This window comes from Scyliorhinus canicula, chromosome 6 (assembly GCF_902713615.1).
Source record: "Scyliorhinus canicula chromosome 6, sScyCan1.1, whole genome shotgun sequence".
NCBI classification, from domain to species: Eukaryota; Metazoa; Chordata; class Chondrichthyes; order Carcharhiniformes; family Scyliorhinidae; genus Scyliorhinus; species Scyliorhinus canicula.
The window spans coordinates 36,077,686-36,100,247 of record NC_052151.1 but is presented as its reverse complement, the minus strand read 5'-3'; the positions used below and the strand labels follow the sequence as shown (position 1 = coordinate 36,100,247).

Here is a 22,562-nt window from a genome sequence, read left to right as displayed (position 1 = left end):
AGGGAATAGTGTAGATGAGCTTTAGAGGGGTTTCACAGGTCGGCGAAACATCGAGGGCCGAGGGGCCTGTACTGCGCTGTAATGTTCTATGTTTCACTAGAATTCTTGATGTTTACTGAACAGAACGATTCCTGAACTTGGAGGTTTTTGGACCCCACTTTATGCTGAATGGGAATTTGATATCAGGCCCAACATGACAAGAATGTCCAGTGATTCAGGCTACATGAGCTTTAAATTGAATAATTGGTGGTTTTATATGCTGTACTGTGAACAGTTTCAGAATTTATATCCTTCCTGTTCTTTGTTTTGCAGTATTCGCTCAAGAAACCAAATGCAGTTCTATACAAGAAGTAAGTATTGTTAATGGGCTGATGCATTTCCATGTTTTGCAGTATCCTGTGTTGAGCAAGTTATTCTTTCATAGGATCATAGAATTTACAGTGCAGAAGGAGGCCATTTGGCCCTTCGAGTCTGCACCGGCCCTTGGAAAGAGCACCCTACTTAAGCCCATGCCTCCTATCACCCAGTAATTCTACCTAACATATTGGAAATTGAGGGGCAATTTAGCATAATTTGTCCACTAACAGCACATCTTTGGACTGTGGGAGGAAACCCACGCAGTCAGAGGGAGAAAGTGCAAATTCCACACACAGTCACCTGAGGCCGGAAGTGAACCCGGGTCCCTGGTGTTGAGGCAGTAGTGCTAACCACTGTGCCACCGTATTCAACTGTGGGTAGATCCTGTCTTTGAAATGAAAATGAGAATTGCTTATTGTCACGGGTAGGCTTCAGTGAAGTTACTGTGAAAAGCCCCTAGTCGCCACATTCCGGCGCCTGTTCGGAGAGGCTGGTACAGGAACATTCAGCAACAATCACTAGTGCGCTTTAGAACCATAGAATTCTTGCAGTGCATCTGGTCTGCACTGACCCTCTGAAAGAGCACTCTACCTGAGCCCACTCCCTTGCCCTATTCGTGTAACACAATAACCCCACCTAACCTGCACTTTGGACTGTGGGAGGAAACCAGGGCATCCGGAGGAAACCCACGCAGACACGGGGAGTAAGTACAAATTCCACACAGTCACCCACGGCTGGAGTTGAGTCCGGGATACTGCCGCTGTGAGGCAACAGTGCTAATCTCTGTCACTGTGCTGCAGGATTCACTGAATGGCAAACATGAATAGACATTGCTGTTGAGAATTTATTCAGGAACTCCGAGATCTATATTGTTGTCTCAGTCCATCTTTACATTGACCAACTCTACACAGATTGGGATCCAGATTAGAGTCAAAGCAAAATACTGCAGGTGTTGGAATTCTGAAAGAAAAAGAGAAAGTTCTGGAAAATCTCAGTAGGCCTGGAAACATAGAGAGAAACGGAGTTAACGTTTCAAGTCCAATATGACTTGAGTCAAAGAGGTCTACAGCACAGAAAAGGCCCTTCAGCCCGTCTGTACCGGTCAAAAACAACCACCTATGTCTTTGACCAAAAGAGAAAATGCTTGAAAATCGCAGCAGGTCTGGCAGCATCTGTAGGAAGAGAAAAGAGCTAACGTTCCAGGTCCAGGTGACCCTTTGTCAAAGCGAAAAGACATAGAAAATGGGAGATGTTTATCCTGTGGGGTGAGGGAATGAAAGATGAGTCACAGTCACAGAAACCAAGGGAAACGAGTGCTAATGGCAAAAGGTGTGGAAGGCCAAACAGCAGAGAAACTAAAATCACAAGGTAAACTGTGACAGATGTAGATGTGGGGGGAGGGGGAGATATGGGTGGGAGAGAGGGGATGGGGGGAGAAAAGGTAAGGAATAGGGGGATAAGATGGGAGGGAAATATATATAAAGAAAGGCGAGAAAGAACAAAATGGTAAAAGACAGTTAAATTGAAATGGAATGAAAGCAAATGGGTCCAGGTGGGATAATCATCTGAAGTTGTTGAATTCGATGTTCAGGCCGGAAGGCTGTAGTGTGCCTAACTGGAAGATGAGATGCTGTTCCTCCAGTTTGCGTTGAGCTTCACTGGAACATTGCAGCAGGCCAAGGACAGACATGTGGGCATAGGAGCAGGGACTTGTGTTAGAATGGCAAGCAACGGGAAGGTCAGGGTCCTGAATGCGCACAGACCGAAGGTGTTCAGCAAAACGATCGCCCAGTCTGCGTTTGGTCTCTCCGATATAGAGGAGACCACATTGGGAGCAGCGAATGCAATAGATCAGATTGAAAGAGATGCAAGTGAAACGCTGCTTAACCTGGAATGAGTGTTTTGGGCCTGGAATGTTAAGCATGGAAGAGGTAAAGGGGCCGGTGTTACACCTTCTGCGATTGCATGGGAAGGTGCCATGGGTGATGGGAGAGGTACTGGGTATGGTGGAGGAGTGGACTAGATTATCTCTGAGGGAACGGTCTCTGCGGAATGCTGACAGAGGGAGTGAAGGGAAGATGTGTTTCGTGGTGGCATCGCGCTGGAGTTGGCGAAAATGGCGGAGGTTTATGCTTTGCATACGGAGGCTGGTGCGATGAAATGTGAGATTGAGGGGGAGTCTATCCTTGTTCTGGGAGGGAGGGTCGTGGCGCAGGAGATGGACTGCACACTGTTGAAGGCCCTGTCAACAACTGTAGGTTGGAAATCATGGTTTTAAAAAAAATATTTTTATTCCAGATTTTTCAATAAATTTTACAGAACACTACAAAAGAGAAAACAAAGCAATATGCCATCAAAAACAACTTAACCCTCTAACCAACTAAAAATTTAACAAACAAAGCAAAGTTTGCCTCCTGCAGCTCCTGATATATTTCCGATATCTTGCCATTCCCTACCCACACACCCGAGACCACCCTGTCCTGTATCCTCCGGGCAGGCAGCAGCGGGAATTCCCCCACCTGCTTTTTCACCAACGCCCGAACCTCAATGAACCTAAAAGTATTCCCCGGGGGTAACCCAAATTTCTCCTCCAGCGCCCTCAGACTGGCAAAGGTCCCATCGATAAACAAGTCCCCCATCCTTTTGATTCCCGCCCTATGCCAGCTTTGGAACCCACCATCTATCCTACCTGGAATGAACCTGTGGTTCCGTATCGGTGTCCAGACTGAGGGCCCCCCCCCCCAATGCCGTCTTGACTGCCCCCAAATCCTCAGTGTCGCCGCCACCACCGGGCTCGGGCTCGTGCCCCCCCCCCCCCCACCCCCACTGCGCTCCAAAAAACAGTCTCTTAACCCGTGGGGTCTTATTTGCCCACACAAATCCTGTAATACTCCTGTTTACCCGCTTAAAGGACTTGGGGTTGAGACTGGGCAAGCACTGGAAGACGAACAGGAACGTAGGGAGGACCGTCATCTTTATGGACTGCACCCTGCCTGCCAGGGAGAGTGGCACCATGTCCCACCTCCTAAAGTCCTCCTCCATCTGATCCACCAGCCACGCTAAATTGAGCTTGTGCAAAACCCCCTAACTCTTAGCCACCTGGATACCCAAGTACCGAAAGCTCCTCCGCCATCTTGAGCGGTAGCTCCCCCAACCTCTTATCCTGGCCCCTCCATGCGCCACAAAAAGCTTGCTTTTCCCCACATTTAACTTGTATCCTGAGAAGTCTCCAAAATCCCTAAGAATCTGCATAACCTCCCCCATCCCCTCCACCGGATCTGCAATGTACAGAAGCAGGTTATCCGCATATAGTGAGGCACGATGCTCCTCACACCCCCAAACCAACCCCCTCCAGTTTTTGCACTCCCTCAATGCCATGGCCAGCGGCTCAATCGCCAGGGCAAACAGCAGGGGGGGGGGGGGAGACAAAGGGCACCCTTGCCTCGTTCCATGATATAACCTAAAATACTCTGACCGCAGCTTGTTCGTCGAAACACTCGCTACCGGGGCCTGGTACAACAATTTGACCCACCCTATGAATTCCTCCCCCGCCCAAATCTGCCTAACACCTCCCACAGGTACTCCCACTCCGCCCGATCAAAGGCCTTCTCCGCGTCCATTGCCGCTACCCCTTCTGCGTCTCCCCCCCCCCTCCGAGGGCATCATGATCACATTCAGGAGCCTCCGCAAGTTCATATTCAGCTGCCTGCCCTTCACAAACCCCGTCTGATCCTCATGAATCACTCCTGGGACACAGTCCTCAATCCTAGTGGCCAAGATCTTGGCTAACAGCTTGGCATCCACATTGAGAAGCGAAATGAAATGAAAATTGCTTATTGTCACGAGTAGGCTTCAATGAAGTTACTGTGAAAAGCCCCTAGTCGCCACATTCCAGCGCCTGTCCGGGGAGGCTGGTACGGGAATCGAACCGTGCCTCTGGCCTGCTTGGTCTGCTTTAAAAGCCAGCGATTTAGCCCAGCGAGCTAAACCAGCCCCTAAATCGGCCTATAGGAGCCGCATTGCAATGGGTGCTTATCACGCTTGAGGATAAGCGAGATCAAAGCCTGCGACATCGTCGGGGGAAGGATTCCTTTTTCTTTCGCCTCGTTAAAGGTTCTCGGCAACAGCGGGCCCAACAGCTCCGAGAACTTCCTATAGAACTCAACCGGGAACCCATCTGGCCCCGGGGCCTTGCCCGCCTGCATACTCCCCAACCCCTTAACTTGCTCCTCCATCTCAATCAGGGCCTTCAATCCCTCTAACTGCCCTTCCTCCACCTTTGGAAACCTCAGTTGGTTCAGGAAGTGTCGTATTCTCCCCCCCGGGGGTTCTGACTCGTACAATTTACCATAACAGTCCTTAAAGACCTTGTTTATTTTAGCTGGACTCCGCACTGTCTTCCCCCTCCTATCCCTAATTCCCCCAATCTTCCTGGCCGTCTCCCTCTTCCGCAGCTGATGCGCCAACATCCGACTTGCCTTCTCCCCATACTCATACACTACTCCCTGTACCTTCCTCAACTGGGCCTCCGCCTTCCCCGTGGTTAGCAAGTCAAACTCCGTTTGGAGGCTCCGGCGCTCCTTCAGCAACCCCGCCTCAGGGGATTCCGCATTTCTCCTATCCACCCTCAGTATCTCCCCCACCAATCTCTCCCTCGCCATCCTCTCCCTCCTCTCTGTGGGCCCTGATCGAGATTAACTCCCCACTGACAACCGCCTTCAGCGCCTCCCAGACCACACTCACCGACACCTCCCCATTATCATTGGCCTCCACATATCTTTGGATGCACCCCCGGAGCTGCCCACAGACCTCCTCGTCCGCCAGTAGTCCCACATCCATTCGCCACAATGGGTGCTGGTCTTTCTCCTCCCCCATCTCCAGCTCCACCCAGTGCAGGGCATGGTCCGAGATTGCAATGGCCGAATACTCCACCCCCTCCACTCACGGGATTAGCGTCCTGCTTATCACAAAAATCTATCCGCGAGTAAGCCTTGTGTACATGGGGGAAGAAGGAAAACTCCCTGGGCCTAGCAAATCTCCACGGATCCAAACCCCCCCCCCCCCCCCCCCCCCCCCCCCCCCCCCCCCCCCCACCATTATCAAACTACCTGCCTCCAGATCCGGGATCCGACTTAACATCCGCTTCATGAACGCTGCATCGTCCCAGTTTGGGGCATACACATTCACCAGCATCACCCGGGCCCCCTGCAGCCTACCACTCGCCATAACATATCGGCCCCCTTTATCCGCCACAATACCCACCGCCTCAAATGCCACCAGCTTACTCACCAGGATTGCGACCCCCCCCCCCCCCCCCCCCCCTGTTTTTGGCATCCAGCCCTGAGTGAAAAACCTGCCCCACCCATCCCTTCCTCAGCCTGGTTTGATCCGCGATCTTCACGTGTGTTTCCTGTAGCATGGCTACGCCTGCCTTCAGCCCCGCGCCTCCCGCACGCTCCAGCTCCCCTGGCAGAGGCTCCCTATCCCGACTCTCCCTCTTTCCATCAGCTCCCCCTCAGTCAGCACAGCAGCAACCCAGTCTCCCCCCCCCCCCCCCCCTCCCCTGGCCAAGCAACTGCTTAACCCCCCTCCCCCTCCCATTGCACTCCCATGCTGCCCTGGCCGCTCCTGCCTCTGCCTCCAATCCCCATTGTATTTCCCATCCAAATTTCCAGCCCTCCCCCCACCAAAGTGGGGTAAAGAAAGTCGTCCCCCCTACACCCCATATAAACCAATGCGGACATCGAACACCATACCCCCCCCCCCCCCCCCCCCCCCCCCCCCCCCCCCCCCGGCTTCAGGTACCGCCCCCACCATTTCGTGGGAAAAAGCCACACTCCCTGCCTGGGCTGACCCCACCCCCTGTGGCACAGCTCCTCTCAACTGCGACCTCACCCCAATCCCCGAGGGCCACGGGCCCACACAGTCCCAAGAAAACGCAGGGGAAAACCCCACATAAACAAACATCTCTCCCTCACCAGCATCTCACATAACATACTGCAAACCATTAATTTGAGTCCAACTTCTCGTTTTTGATGGAAGTCCATGCCTCATCCGGCGTATCAAAATAGTGGTGTCGGTCCTGGTATGTGACCCACAGCCTCGCCGGCTGTAACAGCCCGAACTTCACCCCCTTCCCGTGGAGGACTGCCTTAGCCCGGTTAAATCCTGCCCGCTTCTTGGCCAGCTCTGCACTCCAGTCCTGATAAATACGGATCTCTGTATTCTCCCACCTGCTACTCCGCTCCTTCGCCCATCGCAGGACAAACTCCCTGTCGGTGAAGCGGTGGAACCTCACAACCCTCGACTGCTCGTTCGCCCTTGGCCTCCTGGCCAGGACTCTGTGCGCCCCATCCAGCCCCAGGGGCCTCGAAGGACCCCGCACCCATCAGCGTTCCCAGCATCGTGGCCACATACGCCCCAGCGTCCAACCCCTCCACACCTTCAGGGAAACCCAGAATCCGCAGGTTCTGCCTCCTCGACCTATTCTCCAGGTCCTCCAGCTTCTCCTGCCATTCTTTGTGCAGCGCCTCGTGCGCTTCCACTCTGACCGCCAGGCCCAGAATCTCGTCCTCATTGTCAGAGACCTTCTGCTGCACCTCCTTGATCACCGTCCCCTGCAAGGGGCTGGTTTAGCTCACTCAGCTAAATCGCTGGCTTTTCAAGCAGGCCAGCAGCACGGTTCGATTCCTGTACCAGCCTTCCCGGACAGGCGCCGGAATGTGGCGACTAGGGGCTTTTCACAGTAACTTCATTGAAGCCTACTCGTGACAATAAGCAATTTTCATTTCATTCATTCATCTTCTGGGTCTCCACCAACCTTTCAATCGATGCCTTCATAGGGGCCAAGTCAGCAAAGCAGCTTCTTAAAAACTCCTGCTGCTCCCGAGACCACTGGGCCCACGCTGCCTGATCCCCGCCTGCCACCATCTTGTTTTTTCGCGCCCGATCTCCTCTCTTCTCTAAAGCCACTTTTGTGACTGCTCCGCTCCTGGTCCACTCCATATAGTGTTGGGGGACCCTCACTGCTTCCTTCCCACACCGGGAATCGTTGTCCAAATGCCGCTGGAGCTCCTTAAAAGGGCCCGAAAGTCCGTTATCGGCTACTGACCGTGCGGCCTACCCAGGCATAGCCGCAACCAGAAGTCTGGAAATCACGGTTGAGGAAGTAATTTGCTTTTAACCTATGTCTTTGAAGCTGGACAACTTCAGAAGAGCAAAATTGAGTTCTTGTCATGTAACCTTGCTTTTGTTTCTGTCTGTCACATACTCTGCCCAGTCAAATTCATGCTAATTAGTCATGATGTGGAGATGCCGGCGCTGGACTGGGGTGGAAGTCACTTCACCTGATGAAGGAGCTGCGCTCCGAAAGCTTGTGATTTCAAATATACCTGTTGGACATTAACCTGGCGTTGAGACTTCTTATCTGTTTTTTTTAATTAAGGGAGCTCTCTTTACCCCACTGGCTAAATAGCTAAACACAGTCAGTGGTGTGGCCCCATACGGGACTTGAATGGTCCAAGCTTATCCGTGATACGTGCGGATTTGGTTGGGGTTAGGGAGAGGGGAGGGAACTAACAAATTGCATTTAAGCTGAAAGATGTGGCTGATTAAAAATTTAATACACTATAATTGCATTTGGAATTTATTTCTAAACATTTTTAATTGTGAGTTATCCTGAGTGTTCAGATTGGAATACATATGTGTTAAGTTTTGGTGCCAGTTTTTGTCACCTTGGCTCAGTTGGCTTGAGGACAGAGGCTTGCAGACTGGAAGTATGTACCAAAAGGTTTGAGCTGATATTCAGGTGACGCAGTGGGTTAGCCCTGCAGCCTCACAGCGCCGAAGTCCCAGGTTCGATCCCGGCTCTGGGTCACTGTCCTTGTGGAGTTTGCACATTCTCCCCGTGTCTGCGTGGGTTTCACCCCCACAACCCAAAGATGTGCAGGGTAGGTGGATTGGCCACGCCTAAATTGCCCCTTAATTGGAAGAAATGAATTGGGCACACAAAATTTTTTTTTTTAAATAAATAAATATTCAGGCTGACATTGCATTGCAAGCCTGATGTAATGTAGCACTGTCAAAAAATGCATCCTTCCGAAATAAGACATGAAAAAAAGCCATAAGGCACTACTCCAGGAAGAAATTCTTCTCTTTATGTCAGTGGTGAGAAACCTGTGGCCCACCTGGGTTCTGAGTGTGGCCCAAGAGACACTTTGTTGACCGTTACCGCTGCCCATGTGCAGTCCCGCCACATTCCGTTGATTTCCATCAACGTTGTTTTTCTTCCGCTATGACCGAAGTGACGCACACGTAAAGCAAGGGCAAGCGAAGCGTGGTGCGTTCATATTGCTCACATGTATTTAATGTATTTAATTTTATTCATGGGGTCATGATGAGTGGACAAGCCTGATGTCCACCTTGGGCCCACTGTGATGAGGGAGGGCCACCCACTCGCCTAGGTTGCCCGTCACTGCCTTTGTGTCCTGGTCACCATAAACAGTATTGCCAAGCAGTACATTAACCGGAAGTTCATTCCATGCCATTTAGCAAGGATGTTGCATTTGTGCTAATAATAGCTCACTTCAAACATTGTGAGAGGTTTTGACACATTTTGGCACATTAGTGTTGTGTAAGTGCAGGTTATATAAATTGCAAAACCCATTTTGGGTCCACCACTAAAAGCTATGGGATGCTTAAACAGAAAAAACTAAATGATTTTGAGGGAAATCTGATATTGTTTTAGTTTCTAAATCTCGTTTACTTTTAACCAGGAAAAATATAACTCGTCCCTTTGAAGATCAGACATCAATGGTGAGTAATCAGATTTTAAAGCCGAACAGGGCAGCCTGGTGGTGCAGTGGTTAGCACTGCAGTCTCGCAACGCTGACGTCACTTTCCATCCCGGCCCTGGGTCACTGTCCGTGAGGAGTTTGCACATTCTCCCGTGTTTGCGTGGGTTTCGCCCCCACAACCCAAAGATGTGCAAGTTAGGTGGATTGGCCATGCTAAATTGCCCCTTAAATTGGAAAAAATGAATTGGGTACTCTAAGTTTATATATTAAAATAAAAGATTTTAAAGCCGAAAATGTTTTCAACTATTTGCGTATGGCCCTGCTTATCCCGAGTGAGAGGCCGGGGTGGCGTTGATTCCGTGCCGAGGGAACAGACTTTGTTGACAAACAATAGTTTTGGTCGTCCTGCTGCTGGGCTAAAGGAGATTGTGACGCAGCTAAGACTTGATGTTGGTCAGGCAGTCTGATGGCACCAAGATGGTCAACCATGCAGACACGGGGAGAATGTGCAAACTCCACAGGGGGCCGGGATCAAACCCGGGTCCTCGGTGCTGTGAGGCAGGAGTGATAACCACTGCGCCACCGGCAGAGATATAAAATATTATATAGTTTCAGTTTTGGGGATAAGTTTGTAATAGCCTTCCTCCTCTGAATTCCCTTTGTGTTGACAGGAATTTTTTTCAAAGAAGTCGGATTCTTCTTTGTTTATCTTCGGTTCTCACAATAAGAAGCGCCCGCACAACTTGATCATAGGTAAGATATTCTTCAGTTCTGATCATTCTGATTTACAATACATCTATACATCTTGCATCTGTAACATCAGGCAGTAGGCCTACCCTGAAATTTGCACTATTACAACTGCCACCTGATCTCAGCAGTTGATTGTTGCTGCGATTATCTAGATGTGCCTATGTGGAGCCGATGCTTAAAAGATGCCAAATAGGCAGGTGGGCATTGCGACTGTGTTCCAGAGCCGCGACTCCCTGTCAGCATTGCCGAGGGAGATCTTGTGTATAAACTAGGTGCATCATTTATGAAGACCCTTTGACTGATGATCAAAGTGGGCAGCACTGTGGCTTCACAGCGCCAGGGTCCCAGGTTTGATTCCCGGCTTGGGTCACTGTGCGGAGTCTGCACGTTCTCCCTGTGTCTGCGTAGATTTCCTCCGGATGCTCCGGTTTCTCCCCTCAAGTCCCGAAAGATGTGTTTGTTAGGTAATTTGGACATTCTGAATTCTCCCTCTGTACCCAAACAGGCGCTGGAATGTGGCGACTAGGGGATTTTCACAGTAACTTCATTGCAATGTAAGCCTACTTGTGACAATAAAGATTATTATGAATTATATAAATGACAGAACCAGAAACCACATACCTAAAAATGTCAATTCTATCTGTTTAAATTTCACTGCTCATCCTGCCCTTTCTCTGATTTTCCAACATTGTCAAATTCCCTTAATGGAAGAATTCTTGTTTTCACAATTCAGTCAATCGTTACCTGAGCTTCAGCAGAGAAAATTTTGGCCGCAGGTTTAGGACTACAAGGATTGTAATCTGGTTATTTTTCCAGTTATAAGTTAGAATAGAAAACAACAGGGAGCTGAACGAACAGCTGATTTGCTTTTGTATGGCCAATCGATGGCTGTACCGAGGAAGATGGATGAGAGCTAATGAACTGGCCTGGGTTATTAGCTTATAGGGCCAGAATTGTTTCATGTCCCTTTCTTCCTCTGTCATTTGATTATAACTTCACTTGGTCTTCGATACTTCAATCAGAAATTCACATTCGTGCCTTCCACTGGAACTCATTTACCTCATGTGTTTTTTCCTCTCTGCCAACTGCAGATTTTAGCGTCCCTACCCGTGTCTCTTTCAACCCTGGGGTTTAATCTCTTATCATGAGTTCTCAATAAATGTCGAGTTTCTTTCTCAACTGTGCTGCTGGGAACTGAGTTGGTTTGTTCCTGTGAGGAAAGAGCTGCTGGCAAAGTACATGTTTAGCTGATATTGATGGCAGTGATATTAGTTAATGCGAGTCCTTGTGATGTTCAGGATTGGTTGCATAGAATTTCTAAAATATAGAAACAACTGAATATTTTTTTAAAAGCAAAATACTGCAGATGCTGGAAATCTGAAATAAAAATAGAGATGGCATCATCTGTGGAATCATAGAATCACTGCAGTGGAAAAGGAGACCATTCAGCCTGTCGAGTCTGCACTGACCTGTCAAAAGAGCACCATACCTAGGTCCATCCCTGACCCTATCCCTGTGACCCAGTAACCCCATCAAACCTTTTGGACATTAAGGGGCAATTTAGCATCGCCAATCCACCTAACCTGCACATCTTTGGACTGTGGGAAGAAACCGGAGCACCCGGAGGAAACACGCAGACACGGGGAGAAAGTGCAAACTCCACCGACAGTCGCCCAAGGTCAGAATTGAAACCCGAGTCCCTGACGCCGTGAGACAGCAGTGCTAACCATTGTACCGAGTTAATATTTTGAGTCTGTCGACGCTTCAGAGCTAAATACTATTCACCTGAGTCCCGAGTTTCCTGTTGACTGGTAGGCAGTTCCCTAAGACTGAACATTGCCTGTTTCAGATTAGATTTGTTAGGGGATTTAAATGCACAGTAAGTAATGCAAAAAATTAAGATCTCAAATCTAAACATGACTAAGAACAGGGCACTTTCAGTTGTTTTATGGATGGACTCTACTACCAGTGACTCATTTTATTGATGTATTTTAAAAGGATAAATTGTCGAGAGGCCAAGTTGCCTTTTTGTTCTCTACAACCGGTGGTTTTGTTGAACGAGTTGTTAACTTGAGAGGAACAGGAGCTACAAAGAATCACCTGTGTAACCTTGTCAGTAAGGTGTTTCTGGCAGGATTGCACTATGTTTCAGGAGAATGCTCTTGCATTTTACTGCTGGGATTAAAACTGGGTCTGTTAGCACAATAAAGTATTTCTATTTTAAAAAATAAATTCGGAGTATCCAATTCTTTTTATTTTCTAATTAAGGGGCAATTTTTCCTGGCCAATCCACCTACCCTGCGCACCCTTTTGGATTGTGGGGGGGGGGGGGGTGAGGCCCGCGCAGTCACTGGTGGAATAAAGTATTTCTACAAGCAATTCATTGTTCTCCTCTGCAGGCCGTATGTTTGATTACCATGTTCTGGACATGATCGAGCTTGGAATTGAAAAGTTTAATGGTTTGAGAGATTTCAAGGTATGGTTTTATATGCTAAATATGATTTGCCCGTTGAATTCTCTGAAGCATTACTTGATGCAATGCAGCGGAATACATTCAAACAATCTCTGCTGTTCAATTGCTTTCCAGAACAGTAAATCTGCAGAGGGATCCAAACCAATGTTGATTTTTGCTGGAGATTTATTTGATCTAGATAATGATCATAAAAGACTGAAGAATCTCCTTATTGGTAAGTTTGCTGACATAACCATGACTTTGCTTCAAAAATAATTAACTGACGTTACTCCAACAACACTCAAGAAGCTTGACACTATCCAGAACAAAGCAGCCCGCTTGATTGCTATCCCTTCCACAAACATTCAATCTCTCCACCACCGACAAACAGTGGCAGCCATGAGTACTGTCTAAATACCATTCTGCTTTGTAATGAGCTGTCAGTCTACCTGTAAAGAAATGAGCAACTGACCAAGTATTTACCTCTTCGCAGGGAAAGAGAATGATAGGATTTTATTTGTATGTTTTTTAGCAGTTTGCTGAGGTTGACTAGGGATGGTGCTTTTTCTTCTCCTTTCGTGGGATGTGGGCATCACTGGCAAGGCCCTTGAGCTGAGTGGCTTTTTAGGCCATTTAAGAGGGCATTTAAGAGCATTGGTGTAGGTCTGTATACATGATCTCCCTTCCATCATAAGGTCAGAAGTGGGATGTTTGCGGATGACTGCACAATGTTCAGCACTATTCCCGACTCCTCAGATAATAAAGCAGTCCATGTCCAAATGCAGCAAGACCTGGACAATATCCAGGCTTGGGTTGACAAGTGGCAAGTTACATTAGCGCCACACAAGTGCCAGCCAATGACCATCTACAAGAGAGGATCTAACCACTGCCCCATGACCTTCAGTGGCATTACCATTGCAGAATCCCCCACAATCAACATCCTGGGGGTTACCATTGATCAGAAACTGAACCAGACTAGCCACATTAATACTGTGGCTACCAGAGCAGGTCAAAGGCTAGGAATCCTACGGTGAGTAACTCACCACCTGACCCCCCAAAGGCTGTCCACCATCTCCAAGGCACAAGTCAGGAGTGTAATGGAACACTTTCCACTTGCCTGGATGAGTGCAGCTCCAACAACACTCCAGAAACTTGACACCATCCAGGATGAAGCAGCCAGCTTGACTGCTCCCCCTTCCACAAACATTCAAATCCTCCACTACTGGCGAACAGTAGCAGCCATGTGTACCATCTACAAGAGGCACTGCAGTAACTCACCAAGGTTCCTTAGGCAGCACCTTCCAAACCCATGACCACTACCATCTAGAAGGACAAGAGCAGCAGATACCTGGGAACCCCACCAGGTCCCCCTCCAAGTCACTCACCACCTTGACTTGGAAATATATCACCGCTCCTTCACTGTCGCTGGGGCAACATCCTGGAACTCCCTCCCTAACAGCACGGTGGGTGTGCCTACACTTCAGGGATGCAGCGGTTCAAGAAGGCAACTCACCACCACCTTCTGAAGGGCAACTAGGGATGGGCAGCAAATGCTGGCCTAACCAGCGATGCCCACATCCTGCAAATTAATTAAAAACCAGTGCAGACCAGGTACAGGTGACAGATTTTCTTCCCTAAAAGACATGCAAGAGCAAGTAGTCTGTGTGCTGAACCTGTGGGCTGCAGAGTAATGTGTGGCTTATAGAAATGGTGATGGAGAGGGTGGAAGAAGGAAGGAGAGTGGATGTAAATGAAAAAAAGAAAGTGTGTGTTCCATGTCTACCGATGTAACTAGCTAAAACTGGGCATTATACTGTCAGATTTGAACTGTCAGATAAACCAAACCAACAGTTAAGTAACATAGAATTGCAAAGCTGAAGATCTCATTGAGCTTCCTGTTCTTCCAAAATCTGAGTCAGAGCTGGATATTAGCTGGTTGATGAATTTGATTTTTTTCAATGTACTTCATAGATTTCTTTCGCGGACCCACAGTGCCAAATGTTCGTTTAGGTGGCCTGGAAATAGTTCTGCATTTCGCAGCTTTTGGAGGCAAGATCTTCATGCGAAGCTACAAGTGAGTTGTCTGCAGCATGTTTCATATTTATATTTTAAAAGGGATCACACAGCTCTGGTTCTTGAACACCAGGCCTGTGTTTAATCTCGCCACTAAAGATGTGCATTGTCTTATTCATGTGGCTGAGGGGTATTCAGTGTGGCTTCAGATTCATTCATTTCCATGTTCCCTAACTGTTTAACAGTGGGCAATGAATGCTGCTGGAGGCAACGCCTCTTTCCTGTCAAAGGTTCTAATTGAGATTACTCTGAATTATCTCGACTCATTTTGTATTGTCTGCATTGCCGAATTGCCTGCACTTCAGCAAAGGTTTGGGTTATCTCTGTAATAAATGTAGATGGCTAATTTAGTGTGTTTCTATGTGGGAATGTTTTTATTCATTCTTTGGCGTCGCTGGCTCAGCCAGTGTTTATTCTCCTATCCCTAATTGCCCTTGAGAAGGTAATGGTGAGCTGCCTTCCTGAACTGCTGCAGTCCATGTGGTGTAGGTCCAGTCTCCGTGCTGTTAGGGAGGGAGTTCCAGGATTTTGACCCAGCGCAGTGAAGGAAAGGTGGATATATTTCCGACTCGAGATGGTGGTGGTGTTCCCAGATATCCCTTGTCCTTCCAGGTGGTAGCAGCTGTGGCTTTGTTCGGGATGGCGTCGAGCTTCGTGAGTGTTGTTGGAGCCGCACTCACCCAGGCAAGTGGAGAGTATTCCACCGCATTCCTGACTCTGACCTACTCTTGTAGCAGTATTTATATGGCTAGTCCAGTTCTATGTCTGGTCAATGGCAACTCCCAGAATGTTGTAGTACAGGATCCAGCGATGTTCATGCCATTGAATGAAATGAAAATCGCTTATTGTCACGAGTAGGCTTCAAATGAAGTTACTGTGAAAAGCCCCTTTTGAAAGCCCCTGTGAAATGCCATGGGGCGACGACTAGATTCTCTCTTGTTGTAGATAGTTATTGCCTGGCATTTATGTGGAGCGAATGTAACTTGCCACTTGTCAGCCCAAACCTGGATGTTGTTCAGGCCTTGCTGAATTTGGACGTGGGCTATTTCATTATCTAAGGAGTTGCGAATGGTGCTGAACATTGTACAGTCATCAGTGAACACCCCCACTTCGGACCTTATGATGGAGGGAAGGTAATTTACGAACTGTAGCAATGAGGATCGACTATTGACCTTGGAGAAAAGAAGGCTGAGAGGAGACTTTATAGAGGTATTCAGTTGGTATGGTCTGGATCAATAGTGAGTAACTGTGTTTCCACTTGAGAGCATCGAGAACTAGAGGACACAGATTCAAAATAATTGGAAAAAGGATGAAAAGTGATGTGAGGAAAAGGCTGTTCACCCAGAGGGCGATGGGAGTCTGGAGTGAACCTCCTGAGGGGGTGGAGGCAGGTTCGACCAAAGTATTGAAAGGGGAATTGGATTGTTTTCTGCAAAAGAATATGCAATGTTATGCGGATAAGGCAGGCGAGTGGGTCTAGGTAGAATGCTCTTTCCGAGAGTAAGCGCAGACTCAATTGGCCGAATGGCCTTCTGTAGTGAAGCAACCGAAGATGGTTGGGCCTCGGACACTACTCTGAGGAAGTCCTACACTGATGTCCCAGTACTGAGATGATTGACCTCTGACCACCACAACCATCTTGTTTGTGCCAGGTATGACTCCAACTAGCGGAGAGTTTTCCCTCTGATTCCCATTGACTCCACTTTAGCTCGGGCTCCTTGATGCCATATTAGGTCAATAGCACTCATGTTTCATGTCAGTCACACAACCTGAAATGATGACTCTAGTTTCTCTCCCCACAGATGTTGCCAAACCTATGTTTTTGCAGCATTTTCTGTTTTTATCTGCAGTTTTCTTTCTGCTTCTGATCTAAGTTGAGCTCGTTGTGCCACACCCAACAAGGGGACTGCACTTGTTTTAATGTGGAAGTTTGCGAGATTGGCATCTAAATTAAACGTGCTACCGGCCTGTAGCAAGGTCACGTTTCATTTGCGATCAGTAATTCTGATCTGAAGAGAGGTTACAAGCAATCAAAAGACCCTTAATATGAAATCTGCTTCACGGTGAGATTTTAGAGAGTTACTGGTTGAGAACTTTATATCCAGTGATCACACAGGTGCTGATACCAGATTGAACTTAACCTCTCGAAAGGCTGATAACAACAGGATACATCCGTGTTGGTAAACTTCTCTTGTATATAATAATGGCTAAAAGTCAATGTGAAGGGCAGCACGGTGGCCTAGTGGTTAGCACAACCGCCTCACGGCGCTGAGGTCCCAGGTTCGATCCCGGCTCTGGGTCACTGTCCGTGTGGAGTTTGCACGTTCTCCCCGTGTCTGCGTGGGTTTCGCCCCCACAACCCAAAAATGTGCAGAGTAGGTGGATTGGCCACACTAAATTGCCCCTTAATTGGAAAAAATAATTGGGTAATCTAAATTTAAAAAAAAAAAGTCAATGTGAATCCCACATTCCATTTCCTGTTCTGTTATTGCCAGATGAATTCTATCCTTGAACATGGCAGGAAGCCGGGCTGTCTGTACAATTAGAACAATGTAGCCTGACATAATGTTTAGTTCTCGTTCTGTCTAGCAATTACTGTGGATCTTGACGAATGAAGATCTGCTTTACTGTCACAGGGTGCTCTTGAAGAAATCGGGATGCAGAACCCCCAGGATAGAGCTGGAGGAAATGGGACCGTCCTTCAATTTTGTACTCCGGAGGACACATTTGGCATCTGATGACCTCTACAAAAAGTCTCTTAAACAGCCGAAGGCTCTTAAGGTGAGACACGTAAACCGACACACTTGGGTTAAGGTTCGAGGATAGTATTGAATTTTGGCGCATGTTTTTTAAGCCTCGCAGCCATTGAGGAAGTTGAATGGAAACCCACACAAACACTGGGAGAATGTGCAAACTCCACATGGACAGTGGCCCAGAGCCGGGATCGAACCTGGGACCTCGGCGTCGTGAGGCTGCAATGCTAACCACTGCACCATCGTGCTGCCCCTGATATGTGGACGTTTGTAAACATGGCAGTTTGCTGTTCATTTCCGCAAGGATTTATATGGATTGGTCTGCTCAGTGGCACATCATGCTACCATAATCAGATTCTTTGATCTGATTGCTCAAAGGAACTCCTGTAATACCAGCACTCTCGGGAATAAGACTTTTAATGTGGGTGATCCGCAGAGATGTGAACGGTTAAATGTTTCTAGGAGATACCCAGCAAAAACTTGATAAAACCTCAAGGCAGGTAATTTTCTTTGGTGTGGGCATTGTAGCCTAGTTTGTAGTCCTGGGCCAATCATCCAGAGGTCAAAAGTTGCAGCTCCAACAATGCGCGTGAAGCTCAACACCATCAAGAACAAAGCAACCCGCTTGATTGGCACCCCATCCACAAACTCCAGGAAATTAACCAAGATACCTTCCAAACCCAGGGCCGCGACCATCTAGAAGGGCAACGACAGCAGTCACAGTCCTGGAACTTGCTCCCCAACAGCACAGTGGATGCACTTACACCACAGTGACTGTAGTGGTTCAAGAAGGCAGCTCATCACCACCTTGTCGAGGGCAATTAGAGATGGGCAATAAATGCTGGCCTAACCAGTGACACCCACATCCCATGAAAGAATTTTTTTTAAAAATCCTAACGTGACTTATTAAGAGATTGAATTTAGAGGGCGGCATGTGGCGTAGTGGTTAGCACTGGGACTGTGGCGCTGAGGACCCGGATTCGAATTCCAGCCCTGGGTCATTGTCCGTGTGGTGTTTGCACATTCTCCCCATGTTTGCGTGGGTCTCACCCCCACAACCCAAAGATGTGCAGGGTAGGTGGATTGGCCACGCTAAATTGCCCCTTAATTGAAGAAAAAATAATTGGGTACTCAATTTTTTTTTTTTAAAAAGAAATTGAATGAAGTAAATCTCCTTTGTGGACTGGCACCAGGTAATGTCCTTAAAAACCCAACAAGTTCACTAATATACTTTAACAAAGAGCAATACAGCACAGGAACAGGCCCTTCGGCCCTCCAAGCCTGCGCCAATCACTAGTCCTATATAGACCAAATCGCCTGTATCCTATACCCTGTCTGTTCATGTGCCTATCCAGATAAGTCTTAACGGTTGCTAACAAATCTGTCTCAACCCGGCAGATTCGTTACTGACCTTTAAGACTTGCCTGAAGGAGCAGGGCCAGCCACCTTACCCACTCTGCTGTACGAGTGACTCCATTCTCACATCGCATGGTTGAGTCTTAATGCCCTCCTTGGATGGTCAATAAGTACGACCGTGTCACTGTCCCCCACATGCCAAGAACATGTAAAACTACGTATATATTTTTAAAATAGGCTGGGGTTTTTTTTGATGGATTGAGGAATAATGTTGGACGAGGAAGGGCACAGGTGGGAAATCACTTGACATTGAGTGAGACCAGGAGAGAATTTCACAGTTGGGATGGTATCTTCCATTTCAACTCACTGGGGAATGTATACTTGGCTACCACCAGGGGGTGGCAGAGTGCAATGTTGTGGCGTTGGAGATCATTGGTGACATAACTTCCACTTGGGTATATGAAGCAAGAAGTAAACTCAAGATACTACTATCTTTGCTCAACTAGAGTCTTTCAAGTTCAAACTCTTAGAAAAAATGAGCTAAATTAGCAAAGAAAGACTTGCATTTGTACAGCACCATTCACGGCCACAGGATGTCTCGATGTGCTTTATGGCTAACACACTACTTTTGAGAAACCGCCACTGTTGTAGAAACAGAAAATAGGAGTTGAAAGAGGCTATTCGCCCCTTCGAGCCTGCTCCGCCATTCATTGTGATCATGGCTGATCATCCAACTCAATAGCCTGATTCTGCCTCTCCCCCATATCCTTTAATCCCCTCTTCCCCATAATGTTGGAACATGGGCAGCACGGTAACACAGTGGGTAGCACTGTTGCTTCAGAGCTCCAGGGTCCCAGGTTCAATTCCCGGGTGACTGTGTGAAGTCTGCACGTTCTCCCCGTCTCTGCATGGGTTTCCTCTGGGTGCTCCGATTTCCTCCCACAGTCCAGAGATGTGGCGGTTAGATGGATTGGCCAAGATAAAATTGCCCCTTAGTGTTCAGGGATGTGCAGGCTGGGTGAAGTTGCCAGGGTGGGGGATTGGGCCTACACGAGTTGCTCTTTCTGAGGGTTGGGTGCAGACTTGGAGGGCTGAATGGCCTGCTCCACTGTCGGGATTCTGTGATTTATAATTGAGTTGAAAGGTCTAATTAGCATTTCCTGTTCATTTAAGGCTCGATTTCTTAATTTTTTTTCCTTTCTCCAAATGTTTCAATTGCAGGTAACTGCTGACCACAGTTTAGATTTTGTTTTTGTTTACTCCTGATCTGAATGAGACTCTTTTGCATTTATTGTTTTGCAATGTTTTTGACCTCTTGTTTCAGGCAAAGAAAAAGAAGAATATTTCCCAAGATGTGTTTGGAACAACATACGGCCGAATCCACATGGAGAAGCAAGACCTCGGCAAACTGCAGACAAGAAAAATGAAAGGACTGAAGAGGAGGAAAGGAGAGATCAAGGTTGTTCCTGATGAGGCAGAGAGCAGTCCCAAGAAGGCAAAAGAACAGTAACGGGAGTGCTGGCACAAGTGAGGAGCCTTAGAAACCACCACTGAACTTCCAGCACCAGCAAGCACATACCAAATACACGGTGCAATGTAATCTGACAGCCTTCTTACAACAGTCAAGGTTTTGATGCAAATGGTTATGTTTTTTATTGTTACACAATAGTGATGTTTACAATATCTGTTGGGAGAGTTACATGTCACGTTTCCACAAGCTGGCCTTGCCCACATGATTTAAAAGCTCCACTGTTTGAGAAATCTGCCCTTGTAGAGTTGTTTGACGCACTGAGGTCAGCAACATTGCTGGATGAAATGTAGTTTCAAACTGCGTCCATGCTTGCATTGGAGTGGTAAGTATTGAATTACTGTTAAATAGTCACGAGAAGTCAATATTGAGCTAAATAAATTCAATTTGGAAGAAATGTAAAGTTCTCAACAGCATAATCGTGTGTCAGAACTTCTCAATAAAATTATATTTTGGATTTTGGAATACAAAGTGCTGGTTGGTAGTTTCATTGCTTTCAGTAGCACGTGGATCCATGGGTGTCCTTGGGTTAGGGGCTACACTGTGAGCTTCACACCTGATTTATTCTTTGCACCTGAAAATTCTAGTCCTCCGTATTTTCTTTCTGTCCATGGAAAGCCTGTCTGGCCCCAGGTAGCACATCACCTTCTGAACGTTGAAATTAAAATGAGGACTTCCGGTTGCGGCTATGACCAGCTAAGTCGCACGTTTGGCTGCTCCTGCTACAAAGGTGTTTTCGGGCCGATTGGAGGGCCCCAACGGCGCTGTAAGGACAAATCCCGGTGGGGGAAGGCTCCCTGAAGAGAACCAGACCAACTTTATGGTCGGTACCCGGAGTGGGGTGGTAAAGAAAGCAACAGCAGCTCCCAAAAAAAAGCGGGGGAAGAAGACCAAAATGGCGGCCGGTGGAGCACCCGAGGAATGGAGGAAATGGGCGGAGGAGCAGCAGGCCGCTCTCCTGCGCTTCTTTACGGAGCTGAAAATGGAGCTCTTGGAGTCAATGAATGCGACGACCACCAGGCTGATGGGAGCCCAGGCGACCCAAGAGGCGTCGATTCGGGAGCTGCAACAGGAGATGACTGTGAGGGAGGAGGAGGCCACGGTCCTCGTGGGAAAGGTAGAGGTGCACGAGGCACTCCATCTGAAATGGCAGAGCCGTTTTGAGGAGCTGGATACCCGAATGAGGCGGAAGAACCTGAGGATCTTGGGCCTGGCAGAAGGCCTGGAGGGGTCAGACCTCCCGGGATATGTAGCAGAAATGCTGAGCTCCCTGATGGGGGCAGGGGCCGTCCCTTCGCCCCTGGAGCTGGAAGAGGCCTACAGGGTCATGGCTAGGAGGCCAAGAGCAAATGAGCCCCCGAGGGCGGTGCTGGTGCGGTTCCAGCGACTCAGCGACCGTGAGAGAGTGCTGGAGTGGGCCAAGAGGGAAAGGAGCAGCAAGTGGGAGAATTCGACGGTGAGGGTCTACCAGGACTGGAGTGCGGAGGTGGCAAAGCGGCGGGCCCGGTACAACCGGACGAAGGCGGTGCTACATGCAAAACGGATCAGGTTCGGAATGCTGCAGCCAGCGCGCTTGTGGGTCACCTACAGGAACCAACACCACTATTTTGAGTCCCCAGAGGAGGCGTGGGCCTTTGTACAGGAAGAGAAACTGGACTCGAATTAGACCCAGGGGATACTTGGCGGCCGTAGCCGCTCGGGTACTTTCAGCTGAATTCTTTGTTTGGATTTTGAACTCTTGCTGTGGTTTTTCTTCTGATGTTTTTTCCCCCTTTGCCAACTTCCCTTAGTTATTGTTATTGTGGTTATTCATGGTTATTTAGGGTTATTTATGCTGTTTGGTAGAGGGCGACTGTTAAGTACATTGTTATTTGTTATTTATCTGTTATTTATAATGTTAAGTTGGGGAGGTGGGACGGGGGGGAGAGCAGATCGGGGATATGGGCTCCTAGGGGGGGTTCTTTTACAGGCATGGACGGGGACGGGGGTGGAACTGAAGATGGCGGGGTGGGGTGTGGCAGGGCGAAAGCGCGGGCTTTCCTCTGTTTTCCCGCGCGCGGGGCAGAGGAGGGGGGAGGGGAGGAGTGCGGGGCGTGGCTAGCAATGGCGACCTTTCCCGCGCTGGAGCGGGGCCAGGGAGGAGTGGCAACGGGGGGGGAGGCCCCCACCGAGCCGGGGGGAGTCGGAGTGGGGCAGGAGCAGCCGGGTCAGCGTGAACCAGCTGACTTACGGGAGTACGATGGAGGGTACATCGCGGCTAGGAGGGGTCCTAGCCTGGGGGGGGGGGAGGGGGGTTAGGGAGGGACACCGGGTTGCTGCTGAAAAGACCAGAAACGGGAAGTGGAGGACTGGAGAGGTGGGGGGAGGGGGACATCGCCATGGGGAGCGGGTCAGAAGGGGAGGGTCGACCCGGGGCGAGCAGGGAACAGGACATGGCTAATCGGCAGGGGAAGGGGGCGGGTCGTCCCGCGACCCGGCTGATCACTTGGAACGTGAGG

General features: G+C 48.7%; 1 protein-coding gene across 1 annotated transcript; it reads left to right on the top strand.

Moving 5' to 3' along the window:
- Window positions 1-228: 228 nt before the first annotated feature.
- On the top strand, window positions 229-20,535 carry rpf2 (ribosome production factor 2 homolog). Its single transcript, XM_038799151.1, has 8 exons — window positions 229-350; window positions 9,132-9,171; window positions 9,824-9,905; window positions 12,302-12,378; window positions 12,490-12,589; window positions 14,326-14,428; window positions 17,064-17,208; window positions 19,861-20,535. Exons 2-8 carry the CDS (start codon window positions 9,169-9,171, stop codon window positions 20,044-20,046), a joined length of 696 nt encoding a protein of 231 aa, XP_038655079.1. The 5' UTR covers window positions 229-350; window positions 9,132-9,168; the 3' UTR covers window positions 20,047-20,535.
- The last annotated feature ends 2,027 nt before the right edge of the window (window positions 20,536-22,562 follow it).